Here is a 15,202-nt window from a genome sequence, read left to right as displayed (position 1 = left end):
GGCCGTGGGGCCGGCGCGCCGCCCGCTCGCCCGCCCGCCGCCGGGGCTGCGAAGGCGGCAGGCTGCTGCCGCGGCTCCGGCTCGCTGCAGGACGCCGTGGGGCACCGCCGGCTCCTGCGCCGAAGAAGAAAAACCATGTGACGACTTGGACAAAATAAGTTTATTTTGTTTCGTCCCTCTTTTTTGGCTGAAACCTCACATTTTCTTTCCTTCTTTTCTTTTTTCCTTTTTTTTTTTTTTTTTTTTGTCGGCTGGGAAAATAAATAAATAAATAGATAAATAGGTAGATAGATAAATAAAAGGGCCAAAGAAGCGACTGGCTCCGGCGTCTCCCCGAGGCGATCGAGGGGCTCTTTTGACCAGCTTCCCTCGGCTGCCGCCGCCTGCGGCTCCCGGCCCGCGAGCTGGGCTCCTCTCTGAAACGCTTGCAGCTTCTGCGCCGGAACGGGGCGGCGGGTGGGCTGTGGTGTTGTTTCGACCTTTTTTCTGTCCCTTTTCCTTTTTTTCCCTCCTTTTTTTCTTCCTTCTGTTCTCTTCCTCCTTTCTTTTTTCTTTTTTTTTATTAATTAATTTATTTATATATATATTTAAAAAAGCAATAGTCCTTTGGTCCCTAAACTCTAAGGAATGATATGACTCTGAAACAAGTAATCCTATGTCCCTGTGCCAGTGACAAGCAGGGGGAGGCACATCTCCTGCCACCCTGCTCCACGGGATATAAATATATATATATATATATATATACACATACATATATATATATACTTATTTATATAGATCTTCTATAAGTCCAACATCCTTGTATCCTTTGATTTTTTTTTCCCTCAGCCAGGCGTGTAGGGGAAAAAAAAAAAACGCGATTTCTCTTTCCCTTTTCAAGCAAACGTCACCCAGGCGCCGCACGTGAGCCTGGTCCGATCCCACCGGCTTTGGTTTATAATCCGTTTGGAGCCTCCTTCCTCCTTCGAACGTCGTAGCAGCAAATGAGTGCTTTAAAAACAACGACAACGACGACAACAACGGGGGGGAAAAAGAAAATAATTAAGGGCAGGTCCCGTCCCAAGGCCTGGCGCTCCCGGGAATCGCGGCGCTCTCCCGGCGAGGGGCTCCGAAAGTGTCCGCCAGCGGCCGCCCGCCTCGGCCCGACGCCGTCGCCTCTCTCCTCCTTCCGCTCGTCCTCGCTCTCTCTTTCCCGTGGCGAGACCGATCCCAAAGTCCAAAAAGAAAAAGAAAAGGTATACGACCAGCGTGGCGCGCGCTCTCTTCGCGGTCCTCCTCCGCTTCCTCCTCTTCCTCCGCCAGGATATGTTGCAAAGAGAGAGAGTTACAGGTTTGGACACTGCGCGTGGGGAAGGGGGACGCCGTCCGGACGCCGCGGGGCGCCCAACCTGCGGGGCGGCAGAGGGGCACGTTAGTGCGGGCTGCCCCGGCTTTGTGGGCGAACAAGGGGGGAATAAAATGGATAAATAAAATATATATATGATGCGTGTCGAGGATTTCTTGCGTCCGAAGCTAAGCGCCTCCTCCCACACTCTCGGGAAAGAGCTGGGGAGAGACCGATCCAGACTGCGAGCGATGGGCAGGGAGAAGGGCAAATGAGGAGGAGGAGGAGGAAGAGCAGCTCGCCAGGAAGCCACGGCTGAGCGCCGGCCATCCATCGGGACATCCCCACGGGCACCAAATTTGGCAGGGGAGCGGAGGGCTCCAAAAAACCAGCTCCACGGACCGCCAGGGACAGGACAGGGAGAAGGTCAGCGCCGCCCGGCCCCCCTTACCTCCTCGCGGGGGTCAGTAGGGTCTGTTAGCGTCTTTTGGCCGCTTTAGCTGCACTTTTAGCCTCTTCATGCCGATCTGGAAGCCGTTCATGGCCTGGATGGCCGCCTGAGCGCTGGCAGGGTTGTCAAAACTGACAAAACCTGGGGGAGAGGGGTCCGAGGAGGAAGGGCACGGGCCGTCACCCCGGGCGCCGTGCCTCCGGCGCAAGCCCCCGGCGCCGCCTCCCCGCTGCCCGGGCTCCCGGGGGAGAAGAGGCAGGGACACCAGGAAAAGCGGGTCGGTGGGGACACCAGGGGGATGGGAATCTGCAGGGACACCGGGGTGACGAGGTCCACGGGCCCGGAGCATGACGACAGCTGTAGCAGATGCGGCCGTCTGCCACTGCCGACGGCCACTTGGGGCTGAGACACGGGGACAGCGTAAACCCGGACAGCACACGTGCGAGTCCCTCCGTCCTAGCACAGGCGGCGAAGGGGGATCTCACTGCCGGCCGCGACGCCCGGATGGGGTGGCGCCGGGAAAAGCTCAGTTAAATACAAGGAATAATAATAATAATAATAATTCTGCGCCGCCCGGGAGGTCAGACCGCAGCTGGGACAGCCACACGTGCCGTGCCGGTCCAACGGGCTTCGCTCAGCCGGCGGCCGGGTGGCCCTGGTGCCGATTTACCTCCGCCGACAGCTCCCCCCGTTGCACCCTGCGTCCGTACCCTCGTCCTGGCACACGGGTCAGCTGGGATCTCTGACGGCAAAGGCTTTCCACGCGCCGGGCGCGGACCGCCAGACCCCAGAGCAGCGCCTTTGGTGGGGACGCAGGCACCCAAACCGGGCTCTCCAAATTGCCGCAGCGCCCTGCTGCGGGACCCCGCACACTGGCTGTTTCACCGTTTGCATCACCGCGAGACCCCTGCAAAGCCCAAGCACAGTGGGCATTTCCGGGCAGGGGGATGGAGGGAGGTGGGGGCACCTGAAAGGCAGAAGCCACCGGCAGGACCCGTCGCTAGCTTTCCCCTGCTAGTGCTCTGCCATCAAACACTTCACATCCCGGCTGCGAAAACCCAGCGTGACTTCTCCTAACGCCGACACCCCGTTAGCTGCGTTCAGCGGCTCCTCTTAGCAAAGCAGGGCGGAGTGGGAACGGGCCAGAGGCCAGATCAGGGCCGAGGGCAGAGCCGTGCGCACCGGCACTTACCAAAGCATTTACTCTGGTTGGTGGCACGGTCCACAAAGACTTTGGCAGAGATGACATTGCCGAAAGGCAAGAACATCTGCGTGAGCTCCGCGTCCCCGAACTCCTGGGGCAGGTGATAGATAAACAGGTTACAGCCTTCGGGACCTGGGTGACACACAAAGGACGGCCACACATCAGCCAAGCCTTCCTCCTCCTCCGGCACCCGTGGCGAGCTGGGCCTCAGCTCCGTCCGTGCAAAACGAGCAATCCAGCCAAATGCCACCGGCAAATCCTCTCCTCCCGGGATGGGGCTGCTTTCTGCCAGGCCTCCGCTGGCTTACTGCAGATACAGATCTGGGGGAGTTTTCTTCCGGACAACCAAGCTCGCCCATTGCCTTCGTGGCGGGGAAAGGGGCTGGCAGAGCCCGCGACGCTCGCGGGCCGCCAGGAGAGCGGGGCGCCCCCGAGCCCTTACCTTCTCGCTGCTGCTGTGGGATGACGGGCGCTTGCTGGGGGAAGGCTTGGCTGATGGGCGCGTAGGCGGTGGGATATGCTGCTGGAAACAGAGGAACGCGGCAGTGAGACCCCGGCGCCCGCTCAGAAGCGGAGCACGGGCTCCCTCCACTGTTAGCGGAGGGAGCTGCCCCGCGGGAAAACCCATCCCGGGCAGCAGGGCGAGGGACCGCGTCCCCTTGGAGCGGCCGCGGCGGGGGAAGACACAGGTCCAAGCATCCTTCCTAGGCATCCTGCCTGCCCCGGCAGCTCCCGGCTTCTTTCATCTAAGCCGGGCAACGGCGGGGAGGGAGGGAGAGCAGAGGGAAAAGTGCAAAGCGAAGCCCGAGACCTGCATAGTGCTGCATGCCCGCGTAGGCCTGCTGGAGGGGATCCGCCACGGTGGGACTCTGAGCTGGGAAGAGGGAAGAGGGGAGAGCGAGTGAGGAGGGCGAACGCAGAGCACGAGCAGCCTCCGCGGCAGCTCCGAGCCCTCCGCGACAGCCGGGTGAAGCATCGCCCCTTCCCGTGGGAACCGAGCGCAGGCGCTCCCTGCGCTCGCGCCCGTCACCGCAAACCGTCACCAGCTCGGAGCCCCCCGTCGCTGCCGCCGCCGCCACGCACGAGCCCACGGAGGGCGTTTCCGGCGCCCACCTGGGTAGGGGTGGATGCCGTTGGCGTAGATGGTCTCGGAGGCGGGCTGCCCGTTGCTCTGCGGCGGCAGCGGGCTGAAGCCGTTCACCCCGAGCGGCGCGGCGATGCTGGGCACGGGCGCCGTGCTGATGCCGGGCGGCGTGCTCGTCCCTGCGGACCGGGCAGCGGGCGTCAGCGCCGGGGGGCCGACGCCGCCACCCAGCGCACGGCTCCGCGCCCTGCCCTCCCCGGGGGCCGCGTACCCGAGGACGGAGTCAGCGGCGCGGCCACCAGCCCGCCGACGTTGAAGGCGGCCATTTGCTGCATCTGGGCAGCGGCGATGGCGGCCATGGGGTTGAGGCAGGTCCCCTGCGCCGCGGCCATCAGGGCCGCCTGCTGCTGCATTATCTGCGGGCGGAGAACGGGGCAGAGGGAGGCGAGGGGGGCGGCGGGACGGAGTTAGCCTCAGCCGCCGGCGCCGCGGCCCCGACGAGGGCGAGGGGAGGGCGCCGCGCTGCCCACCGCTTGCGTGTAGGCCCCGTAGGCGCCGAACTGGATGCTCATGGGGTTGAAGATGCCCAGCTGCCCGGCCATCTGGTGCATGCGCCGCAGCGTCCGCTCCTTGTCCGTGTCGGCAAACTTCACCACGAGGCTGGACGAGGCGCCCTGCGGGAGGCGGCGGCGCGAGGGCTGGCGGCGGCGCGGGGGCTCGCCGCGGCCCCCGGGCGCCCCGTCCCGCCGCCGGCCCCGATCGGACGGACGGACGGACAGATGGAGGGGGGGGCCGGGCCGAGGGAGGCGGCACTCACCGGCATGGTCTGGCTGCCGTGGAGGCCACCGATGGCCGCCTGCGCCTCGCCGTGGCTCCCGTACTTCACGAAGGCGCATCCTAGGCGGAGAGAGGGGGCGCGTGGCAGCGGCGGGCGCCTGCCGGCCCCCCACGCCGCCGCCGCCGCCGCCGCCCGCCCGGCGCCCACCTTTGCTGGCGCCGTCGGGCCCTCGGAGGATGGTGCACTCCTCGATCTGCCCGAAGGGCTCGAAGAGCCGCCGCACGTCGTCCTCGCTCTGCTGCTTGCCCAGCATGCCCACGAACAGCTTCCGCTCCTCTGCGAGCCCGCCAAAGAGCCCGTCGGCGAGCGGCGGCCCCCCGCCGGGCCGCGGCCCCCGCGGGCGCTGCCGGGTCCCCCCCTTGCGCCCCCGCTGCGCGCACCCACCTCCTCGGCCCTCGCTGTCCGCCGGCTTCACCTGGATGGGGCGGTTCATCTGCAAAACACCCGCGGCGAGCGGGCGGTCACCGCGCGCCGCTGCGGACCCGTTCCGCGGGGGGCCGCCGCTCCAGGCCGCGGTTTGGCCCTGCCCGGATGGGAAGAGGCCAGGAGAAGCGCACCCCCCCCCCCACCCCCCGCAGCGCGGTCACCTGCAAGACGAGGCCTGGATTCCCTGCCCACGCCGGACTGGGCTCCGGGACAGCCCCCCCCCCCCCCGTGCCCCCCTAGCAGAGCCACCGGGGAGGTCCCTGCTTTGGGGGTGAGGGTGGCTCAGCCCCGGCCCCTGGCTGCTCTCCCGGCCTTGGGCGCCCCGGGGCTCCCCCCACCCTCCCAGCCGGCCCGTTGCAGCCCCATGGCTGCCCGCGTGGGGCCACGAGCCTGCCACAGGCGGGGGCGCTGCGCGCAGCCATGTGCCTCCCACGGCCCGACGCCCCCCCGAGCGACTCCCGCCTGCCCCCCTTCTCCTCTCCCCCTCCTTCCCCCCCCCCCCACCATCGCTTTCCCTTTTTCTTCCTCAAAGCGCTGCAATTACGGCGGTTTCCATGGCGACGGGCGTGCTTCCCCTGCGGCGCCGTGCGCTTGGCAGGGTCGCCACGGCAACGCCGAGCCGTCACGCGTGACCAGCCGCGGGGCACACGCGTGCGAGCCTGCACAGGCACGCCCGGCGCACACCCGTCCCGCACACCCGGACAGACAACACGCCCTGAGACGCGCCCCACGCGGCTACAGCGCGCACCGCCGTTGGGCGGAACAAACGCTCACGCAGATCCCGCCACGCACAGGCGGACGAGTACAGCCGGCACCACCACGCGCGGACACCCGCGCAAGCCCGGCAACGAAACCGCTGCGGCGGGCGGCGGCGCTAACGAAGAGGAGGAGGGAGAACGAAGCGTGTGTGTGTGGGGGGGGGGGGGGGGTTTCCACAGCAACCGCCTCGTCTCCCCGGAAACGGCGGCAGGAGCCAGGGCCGCGCCGAGGAGCGGGGTCCCGCGGGGGGCACCCGCCGGCGCAGCCCCTCGCCGGGCCGCCGGCGCGACGCCCCTGCGGGCGCGACGCCCCGCGCTGGCGCGGCAGGGCCCGGCGAGCGTCGGAGGGAGCGACGGCCGCGGAGCGGCGCCTCGAGGCGGCCCGCTCCTCCGCTCGCCCGTCGGGTGCTCGTGAAGCCGCCCAGGAGCCGCCGCCGGCGTCGCCCCGCGCCCCCGGGGCTGCAGGGCCCCGTTCCTGGCGGCAGCCGCTCGGGCTGCCCTCCGGGCACAGCCGGGGCCTCCCGTCACACAGCCACCCTTCCACCACACCCCAACACCCATCCACACACCCACCCAGCGCCCACACAGCCACCCTTCCACCACACCCCAACACCCATCCACACACCCACCCAGCGCCCACACAGCCACCCTTCCACCACACCCCAACACCCATCCACACACCCACCCCAGCGCCCACACAGCCACCCTTCCACCACACCCCAACACCCATCCACACACCCACCCAGCGCCTACACAGCCACCCTTCCACCACACCCCAACACCCATCCACACACCCACCCCAGCACCCACACAGCCACCCTTCCACCACACCCCAACACCCATCCACACACCCACCCAGCGCCCACACAGCCACCCTTCCACCACACCCCAACACCCATCCACACACCCACCCAGCGCCCACACAGCCACCCTTCCACCACACCCCAACACCCATCCACACACCCACCCCAGCGCCCACACAGCCACCCTTCCACCACACCCCAACACCCATCCACACACCCACCCAGCGCCCACACAGCCACCCTTCCACCACACCCCAACACCCATCCGCCCACCCACCCAGCGCCCACACAGCCACCCTTCCACCACACCCCAACACCCGTCCACACACCCACCCCAGCGCCCACACAGCCACCCTTCCACCACACCCCAACACCCATCCACACATCGACCCAGCGCCCACACAGCCACCCTTCCACCACACCCCAACACCCATCCACACACCCACCCAGCGCCCACACAGCCACCCTTCCACCACACCCCAACACCCATCCACACACCCACCCCAGCACCCACACAGCCACCCTTCCACCACACCCCAACACCCATCCACACACCCACCCAGCGCCCACACAGCCACCCTTCCACCACACCCCAACACCCATCCACACACCCACCCAGTGCCCACACAGCCACCCTTCCACCACACCCCAACACCCATCCACACACCCACCCAGCGCCCACACAGCCACCCTTCCACCACACCCCAACATCCATCCACACACCCACCCCAGCGCCCACACAGCCACCCTTCCACCACACCCCAACACCCATCCACACACCCACCCTTCCACCACGCCCCAGCACCTGCCCACACACCCACCCAGCGCCCACACAGCCACCCTTCCACCACACCCCAACACCCGTCCACACACCCACCCAGCGCCCACACAGCCACCCTTCTACCACGCCCCAACACCCGTCCACCCACCCACCCCAGCTCCCACACACCCACCCAGCGCCCACACAGCCACCCTTCTACCACGCCCCAACACCCGTCCACCCACCCACCCCAGCTCCCACACAGCCACCCTTCTACCCATGCCCCAACACCCATCCATCCACCCACCCCAACACCCACACAGCCACCCTTCCACCCATGCCCAATACCCACCCATCCACCCAACACCCATACAGCCACCCTTCCATCCATGCTCACAACACCCAACCATCCACCCATTGCAACAGCACACAGCCACCCTCTGAACACCCAGACATTCATTCATCCTCCCATCCAACCCCCATCAGCCCATCCATTCACACCTCCTAACATCTGGCCATGCATCCCCAACACCCATCTATCCCTGCTCCTGACACCCTTGCAGCCACCTATCCATCCACCTCTAACACCCATCCATCCCTTCACCCAACACCCAAATACCCACCCATCCAATCCACTGCTATACCTCCACAACCACCCATCCCTGTAACACCTACCCATCCATCCCTCATCCCCAACACCCACCCATCCCAACGCACACTTATCTATTCACCTGTCCACTCTGCAGTATCCATCCATCCCCCAACACTCGTCTATTCGCCTCCATAGCACCCATCTCTTCCCCCCCTCCCCATAGCACCCACACATCCATCTACATGTCCACCCAGCTAAAACCCAAGCTGGAAGGACCTCTTTCACCCAGGTTTTGCAACTCTCACTACCAAAATTACTACACTGTAAGGCTTGTACCCACTCCACAGGCTCTCCCACGCCACGTCCCCACCACGCTTTCCCCACAATAAATCACTGTGCCCCACTCCCCAGGGCGGCACAGGGCCCCAGCTTTCACCCTTCCTCGCTTCTTCCTCCCAGGGCTCACCCTCCTCCTCAACAGCGCCGGGAGCCCAACAGCCAGACGTGCTTCAGCAGAAACACGCCACGCATACGAATGGCCGGTGGTTCGCTCCCGCCTGAGATGCAGGCACTGGGTGATGCTCCAGCACTGGGTGCCTGCCAGAGCCCCATGCCCACCACCAGCCGGGGTGTCCCTGGGCAGGCACTGCTGCCAGCTCCCTGCATGGACCCACCACCGGCACCTGGCTACTGTACTGGAAGCAGCCAACAGCCAGCGTGGGGAGACAGCCACTCGGGTACAGGCAGCCATCCACCATGGGAATGGCCTGCCGGAGACGCCAGCAGCCATGGGCAAAAGGAAGTATCTGTCCTGGGGGACACAGCTGGCCTGGGTACAGCTGTACAGCCTGCGCACACTGCTGCACTCCCCCTACAGTGAAGCAGTGCCCCAGCACACCCCTGTGCACAACCACACTGCTACACACAGCTGCACACTTGCACCAGCACAGCCCCAGGCACAATCATACATCAGTCCTAGTACACCCGCAGCACAGGCACACACCCATGTGTGCAGCCACACACCTGCCTCAGCACACCCGCACGCACAACCTTCCCAGCACACTCCCAACTCACACTCACTCCCCACCACAGCTGCGTGTACAACCGCACACAACCACACCCCTACACCAACACACCTGCAGACAGCCAGACATCCTGCACAGCCGCACACCCCTAGCCCAGATTCCCTGCGGACAAGCATGCTTGCACAGCCGCACAGCCACCCGTCTCTGCACCCTGGGTGTGAACACTCCTCCCCCCACCAGCACGCTTTTACCCACACACCCAGACCCAGGGGGCACCATCACCCCCAACACCCCACCACAGGCACTGCCTGTTGGTGTGCCCCCCAGCACGTCCCCTTGCACACCTGCAACCCCAGGGTGCAAACACACACATACTCAGCACAAACATACACACTCCCACCAACATACACTCAACCCAGCCCCGGGGTGCAACACCCCATCCCCGACCGCCACAGGCACATGCAGACCCCATCCCTGGGTGCAAATATCCCCCCCCCTCGCCAGCACCCCTACTCTGCGTGTAAACACCTCCCTAGCACACACTTACTTCTCACACAGAGAAATATCCCACCCCCCCCGGGTGTAAATGCACACCCCCAACCATCCTTCATGTCCGGTGCAAATGCACATCGCTACCCCAAATTACCCTCCATGCCCGGATGCAAATGCACACCCACACCTACACCCCCCCACACACATCCGGGTGCAAATGCACACCCGCACCTGCACCCTCCCCACACACCCGGGCGCAAATGCACAGTCTCATCCCCAACCACCCCCACCCTCGGGTGCAAATGCACACCCCAACTCCCACTCCCCCCCACCGCATGCCCAGTGCAAATGCACACCCCCCACCCCCAACCCCCGCCATCTCCGGGTGCAGATGCACCCCCTCACACACGAGTGCAAATGCACACCCCTACCCCCCCCCCAATCCCCGGGTGCAAACGCACACCCCCATCCCCACCGCCCCCGTGCCTGGCGGCAAACATCGCACCCCCCACCCCTCCACGCCCGGGCGAAAATACCCCTCCACTCCACCCCCCTCACGTCCGGTGCAAATGGACCCCCCCACACACACCACCACCACCTCCGGGTGCAAATGCATCCCCCCCCCCCGGGCTGCACACCCCCGCCCCCTGGGGTGCACACCCCCGCCCCCTGGGGTGCCCCCTTCCCCGAGGTGCACCCCCCCGCGCCGGGTGCATCCCCCCGCCCGGGGTGCATCCCCCCGCGCCGGGTGCACACCTCCGCCCCCCGGGGTGCACCCCACCGCGCCGCCGCCCCGCCGCGCCGCCGGCGCAGACAAAGGCGGGGCCCTACCTCGATGCAGAGGATCTTGGAGCCGGCCGGCACCCACAGCAGCGGCGGCCGGGGGCCGGGCGCCGCCACCTGCGGCAGCTGCATGGCCGCCGCGGCCCGGCCCGGCCCGGCTCGGCCCGCTTCAGCCCGCCGCGCTGCCGCTCCGCTCCGCTCGGCTCGGCGCCGCGCGGGAGGAGGGGCAGGGGGGAGGAGCGGCCGCAGCCCCGCCGAGCCGGGCCGGGCCGGGCCGAGTGGGAGGGGTCTCGGCAGAGCCACGCCCCCGCCCGGCCGAGGGGCGGGGCCCGGCGCGGGGGGCGGGGCGTGGGCGCGAGAGGCGGGGCGCGAGGGCGGGAGGCGGGGCCCGGCGCGGGGGGGCGGGGCCCGGCGCGGGGGGGCGGGGCCCGGCGCGCTCTGGGGCAGGTGGCGCGTTCGCGCGAGCCGGCGCCCCGCGGCCTCCCCGCCGCAGCCTCCCCGCCACGGCCTCCCCGCCGCCGCCACCGCAGCGTCCACACCACCGCCGCGGCCTCCTTGCGCCCACCACAGCCTCCCCACCACCACCGCGGTGATCTCTCTGCTGTCACCACGGCCTCCACGTCACCACCTCAGCCTCTTTGCTCCCATCATGGCCTAGCCGCCACCACCGCAGCCTCCACGCCACTGCCACCACCACCCGGCAGCCACCACAGCCTCCCCACCAGCACCACAGCCTCCCTGAGGCCAGCACGACGTCCACACCACCGCCACAGCCTACCTGCTACCGCCACAGCCTCCCTGAGGCCATCACGACGTCCACACCACTGCCACAGCCTCCATGAGGCCACCATGATGTCCACACCACCAGCACAGCCTCCCCGCCACCACCACAGCCTCCCTGAGGCCGGCACAACTTCCACACAACTGCCACAGCCTCCCCACCACTGCCACAGCCTCCTTGAGGCCAGCACAACGTCCACACCACCGCCACAGCCTCCCCACCACTGCCACGGCCTTCCTGAGGCCAGCACGACGTCCACGCCACCCCCACAGCCTTCCCACCACTGCCACAGCCTCCCTGAGGCCACCACGACATCTACACCACTGCCACAGCCTGCCCGCCACCACCACAGCCTCCCTGAGGCCATCATGACGTCCACACCACCCCCACAGCCTCCCTGCCACTGCCACAGCCTCCCTGAGGCCATCATAACATCCACACCACCACCTCAGCCTTCCTGCCACCGCCACGGCCTCCCTGAGGCCACCACGACATCTACCCACTGCCACAGCCTCCCTGCCACCGCCACGGCCTCCCTGAGCCCATCACGATGTCCACACCACTGCCACAGCCTCCCTGACACCATCATGGCCTCCCTGAGGCCATCACAACATCCACACCACCACCACAGCTTCCACGTCACCACCACAGCCTCCCTGAGGCCACCACAGCGTCCACACTACCACCATGGCCTCCCCGCCACCATCACGGCCTCCCTGAGTCCACCATGGCATCCACACCACCCACCACAGCCTCTCCACCACCACCACGGCCTCCCCACCACTGCCACAGTGTCCACACCACCACCATAGCCTCCCTGCTACCGTCACGGCCTCCTCGCCATCGCCGCAGCCTCCCCACTGCCACCACAGTGTCCCCACCACCGCCACGGCCTCCACAAACGGGGCCAGACGGCACCGGGGAGGAGGCGCGTCATGGGAGACAGCGCTGAGCGTGCCCGGGGGCCTGTGTGCGGCTGCGTGTGCCCCCACGGGGATGCGTGTGCGTGCACGGACGGCGAGAGGGGATGTGTGTTCCTGTGCCCAACCGTGCAGTGCCACACACATAGCAGCTCTGGCTGCTGCACAGAGCTTCCACGCTGCCCAGCACAGCAGGGTGTTAACTCTTAAGCCTACTGATGAACTGTGCCAGCGGAGAGAACACGGGGCAGGAAGGCACATCGCCATCGATGCCACCCCCCCTCGCCCTTCCGGCACCCCTGTCGTGGAGGCTCTCTCCACCCGCAGCACACACACATTTACAGAAGCGAGCGCGGCTCAGACGGCGGCTGCCGAACGCCGCTCGCTGTGCGCGGGGCGGCGCTCTGGGGACCGCCAGCGTCCCGCGGCACCTCCCGCCGCTGGGGAGGCGTCGCTACCGCGCCGCCCCGCTCGGCGACAGCCTCTCGCCGCTGCCACTGCCCTTCACGGGCAAGCCACGCGCGGGGAAAATTTATGGGGCCCGCGATTTACTCAGCCAACCGGCGGCGCTATCGATTTTTATTTAGGGGAATAATTAAATATTTATTTTCACTTTGTTAAGCTCGGGAGGTCGAAGCCCGCAGAAAGCGGAGCAGCGCACCGGCGGGAGAAAATCGATGCCTCGGCTTGCGGCCTCTGGAGCAGCTCCCGCGCCCGCGGGGCCGGGCCAGCCGGCGGCCGCGTTCGCGACGAAGTCACTCTTTGGTTCGGAGAAAGGAGGGGAGGAAATAATAATGATAATAATAAAAGGAGGAAACACCGATGGGAGCCAGCAGCCGTGTTTCGAGCACCGAGAGCCGGGCTCGCACGCGGGCCGCGGCCGCCCTGCGCCCTGGGGCGGCGGCGGCACAGCGGGGCTCGTTAAAGACTGATGAGGCCGCGTTTCGCTCGGCCGCGCGTCGCCGATCGATCTATTCGGTGTTATTTCAAATTGCTGCTCAATTTTTAACGGCTCCCCGTGGCAAGCGGGGCTGCCCACCGGGACCTGCCTGGCAGCTCGGCCCGTTTCGGGCGACGTGGCGACAGCCGAGCACCCGCTGGGCACCTGCACCCCTACGCTCCGGCGTCGGCAAGGCGAGGGGCCGCGGCAACCGGGCGCCTCCGGCGTCTCACCCGCCGGGGCGGCAGCGAGAGCAGCCCGGGGGCTGGTGCGCCCATCTCGGCCCGCGGCCGCCGCTCGCTGCGGCCCTGGCGGGAAACCCAAAACCAGAGCGAATTCATTGGAAACTCCGGATCAGCGTTTGCAAGTCTCTCTCCCCCTCCCGCTTCAACCGCGAGCGAACCGTTCTGATTCGTTATGCTTTAATATTTATATTGCGTTGCAGCGGGGCAGGCGGGAGCCCGGCAGGGGCCCGCCGCAGCGGGCGCGGGGCAAAGCGAGCCCGCCCGAGCGTGGCGGGAGCCCATCGGAAAGGGGGCGGCGATGGGCGGCGGGTGCGCGCGGCCGCCCCCCGAGCGCCGCCGGCGCGACGCTCCCACTTACCCCCGGCAGCGTCTTCTGCTCGTGCAGGGCGCTCTGGGCCTTGAGGGCAGAGTCGCGGGCGCAGTAGGTGAGGAAGGCACAGCCTGCGGAGACGGGAGGCGGGAGTCAGTCCCCCGCCAGGCGCCCCCGCATCCCCCCGCTGCTCCTCCGGCCCCGGGCGCTGCGACGGCTGCTGCGGCCCCACAGCTGCCCCCCGAGCCTCGAGGGGCGCCGGGCGCAGGGTGGGACGCTTCAGACCCCCAAACGGCGCGGGGGAGGAGGAAGGAAAGCGAGCTGAGGGAGGAAGGCGAGCGCAACAAACTCCCGGGTGCCGGCGCGTCGCTGTGGCGCGCGAGGGCCCCGGAGCCCGTCAGGAGCCGCAGCCGCGCTCCGCCGGGAAGGCGGCGATTTTCCGAGCGCCTGACGCCGTGCGTCGCTCCGCTCTGCCGCCTGGGGGGCCCCGCGGGCCGCGACGCCGCGAGCCCTCGTGCTCCGCCGCGGCCCGCTTTCCCCCGGGAGCCGGCGGGTCCCGGCACGCCGCCGGCGGCCCCCGCGCGCCCGCCTCGGTCGGCCCATTGCGGGACGCTCGGCGCGAGGCTCCGGCTCCTGCACCATCCCGTGCGGCACGGTGCGGATCGGAAATACAGCCAGGGCGAGGTGTTATTTATTTGGGTGGGGTTTTTTTCCACGCCGACTGACCCCGCGCCGCTCGGCAGGCGCCGGGGCGGGCGGGCGAGCCCGCGCGCGGAGCGGCGCCGCACTCCGGCCCCGCGGGAACGGGCCTCTTCCCGTGCCGCTCCCTATCTGTCTGCCCGCGGGCTTCCCCTCCGCGATCGCTGGATGCGGCCACATCCAAAAGCTCCTCGAAGTGATACTAAAACAGCAGCGAAGCAGCTTCCCTTCGACAAAGTAAATATTTAATGCGCAAGCGTGGCGCGGGGGCGCCGGCCGCGCCGGGCGGGCTGGCCGTGCCGGGCGGGCTGGCCGTGCCGGGCGGGCCGGCCGCGCCGGGCGGGCAGCGCCGTACCTTTGTGCATGCCGGTGAAGCGGTCCTTGAGCACGGTGAGCTCGTGGATCCTGCCGAACTCCTCGAAGAGCGGCTTGAGGTCGCTCTCGTCCAGGTTGCGCGGGATCTGCCCCACGAAGAGCTTGATGGCGTCGCGGTCCTTCATGGCGCCGGCGGCGGGCGGGTGGCTGAGGCCGTTCACCCGGCCGCTGTTCGCGGTGCTGAACGCGGCGCCCGCCGCCGCCGCCGCCGCCACGCCGCTGCCCGCCGCGGCCATGGCGCCGCGCCGCCGGCTCTGCCCGCTGCGCCCGCCGCCGCCCCGCCCCGCCCCGCCCCGCCCCGCCCCCGCCCGCTGCCGCCGCCCGGCCCGCTGACGTCAGCTGCTGCCCCCGGCGGCACGCAGGTCGTTAGCATAATGAGCCGGCGCCAGCCA

General features: G+C 67.6%; 1 protein-coding gene across 2 annotated transcripts; it reads right to left on the bottom strand.

The window, feature by feature from the left end:
• Positions 1-178: 178 nt before the first annotated feature.
• Positions 179-14,935, bottom strand: CELF6 (CUGBP Elav-like family member 6). 2 transcript variants are annotated; one of them, XM_062583312.1, is made up of 13 exons: positions 14,791-14,935; positions 13,785-13,867; positions 5,286-5,334; positions 5,049-5,177; positions 4,881-4,960; positions 4,594-4,737; positions 4,335-4,479; positions 4,093-4,242; positions 3,791-3,853; positions 3,422-3,502; positions 2,968-3,111; positions 1,776-1,916; positions 179-1,388 (listed from the first exon to the last, which is right to left on the bottom strand). In XM_062583312.1, the coding sequence occupies exons 1-12, from the start codon at positions 14,933-14,935 to the stop codon at positions 1,789-1,791; spliced, it is 1,341 nt and encodes a 446-aa protein (XP_062439296.1). In that variant the 3' UTR covers positions 179-1,388; positions 1,776-1,788. The 2 variants fall into 2 exon arrangements, with proteins under 2 accessions (XP_062439296.1, XP_062439298.1); XM_062583314.1 differs by lacking the exons at positions 13,785-13,867; positions 14,791-14,935 and adding an exon at positions 10,589-10,624.
• Positions 14,936-15,202: the final 267 nt, after the last annotated feature.

Source organism: Rhea pennata, chromosome 10, assembly GCF_028389875.1.
Source record: "Rhea pennata isolate bPtePen1 chromosome 10, bPtePen1.pri, whole genome shotgun sequence".
Classification (NCBI taxonomy): Eukaryota; Metazoa; Chordata; class Aves; order Rheiformes; family Rheidae; genus Rhea; species Rhea pennata.
The sequence above is the reverse complement of the archived record's forward strand: the minus strand, read 5'-3'. Positions and strand labels throughout refer to the sequence as shown.

What these genes read in the sequence shown, in the direction of transcription:
- CELF6 (XM_062583312.1), bottom strand. Translation starts at nt 14,935, where the DNA reads ATGAAGGACCGCGACGCCATCAAGCTCTTCGTGGGGCAGATCCCGCGC. An exon ending in CGGCATCCACCCCTACCCAG is followed by an intron (nt 3,854 to 4,092) that starts GTGGGCGCCGGA and finishes CCCTCTTCCCAG; the next exon opens with CTCAGAGTCCCACCGTGGCG. An exon ending in GGGCATGCAGCACTATGCAG is followed by an intron (nt 3,503 to 3,790) that starts GTCTCGGGCTTC and finishes CTCTGTTTCCAG; the next exon opens with CAGCATATCCCACCGCCTAC.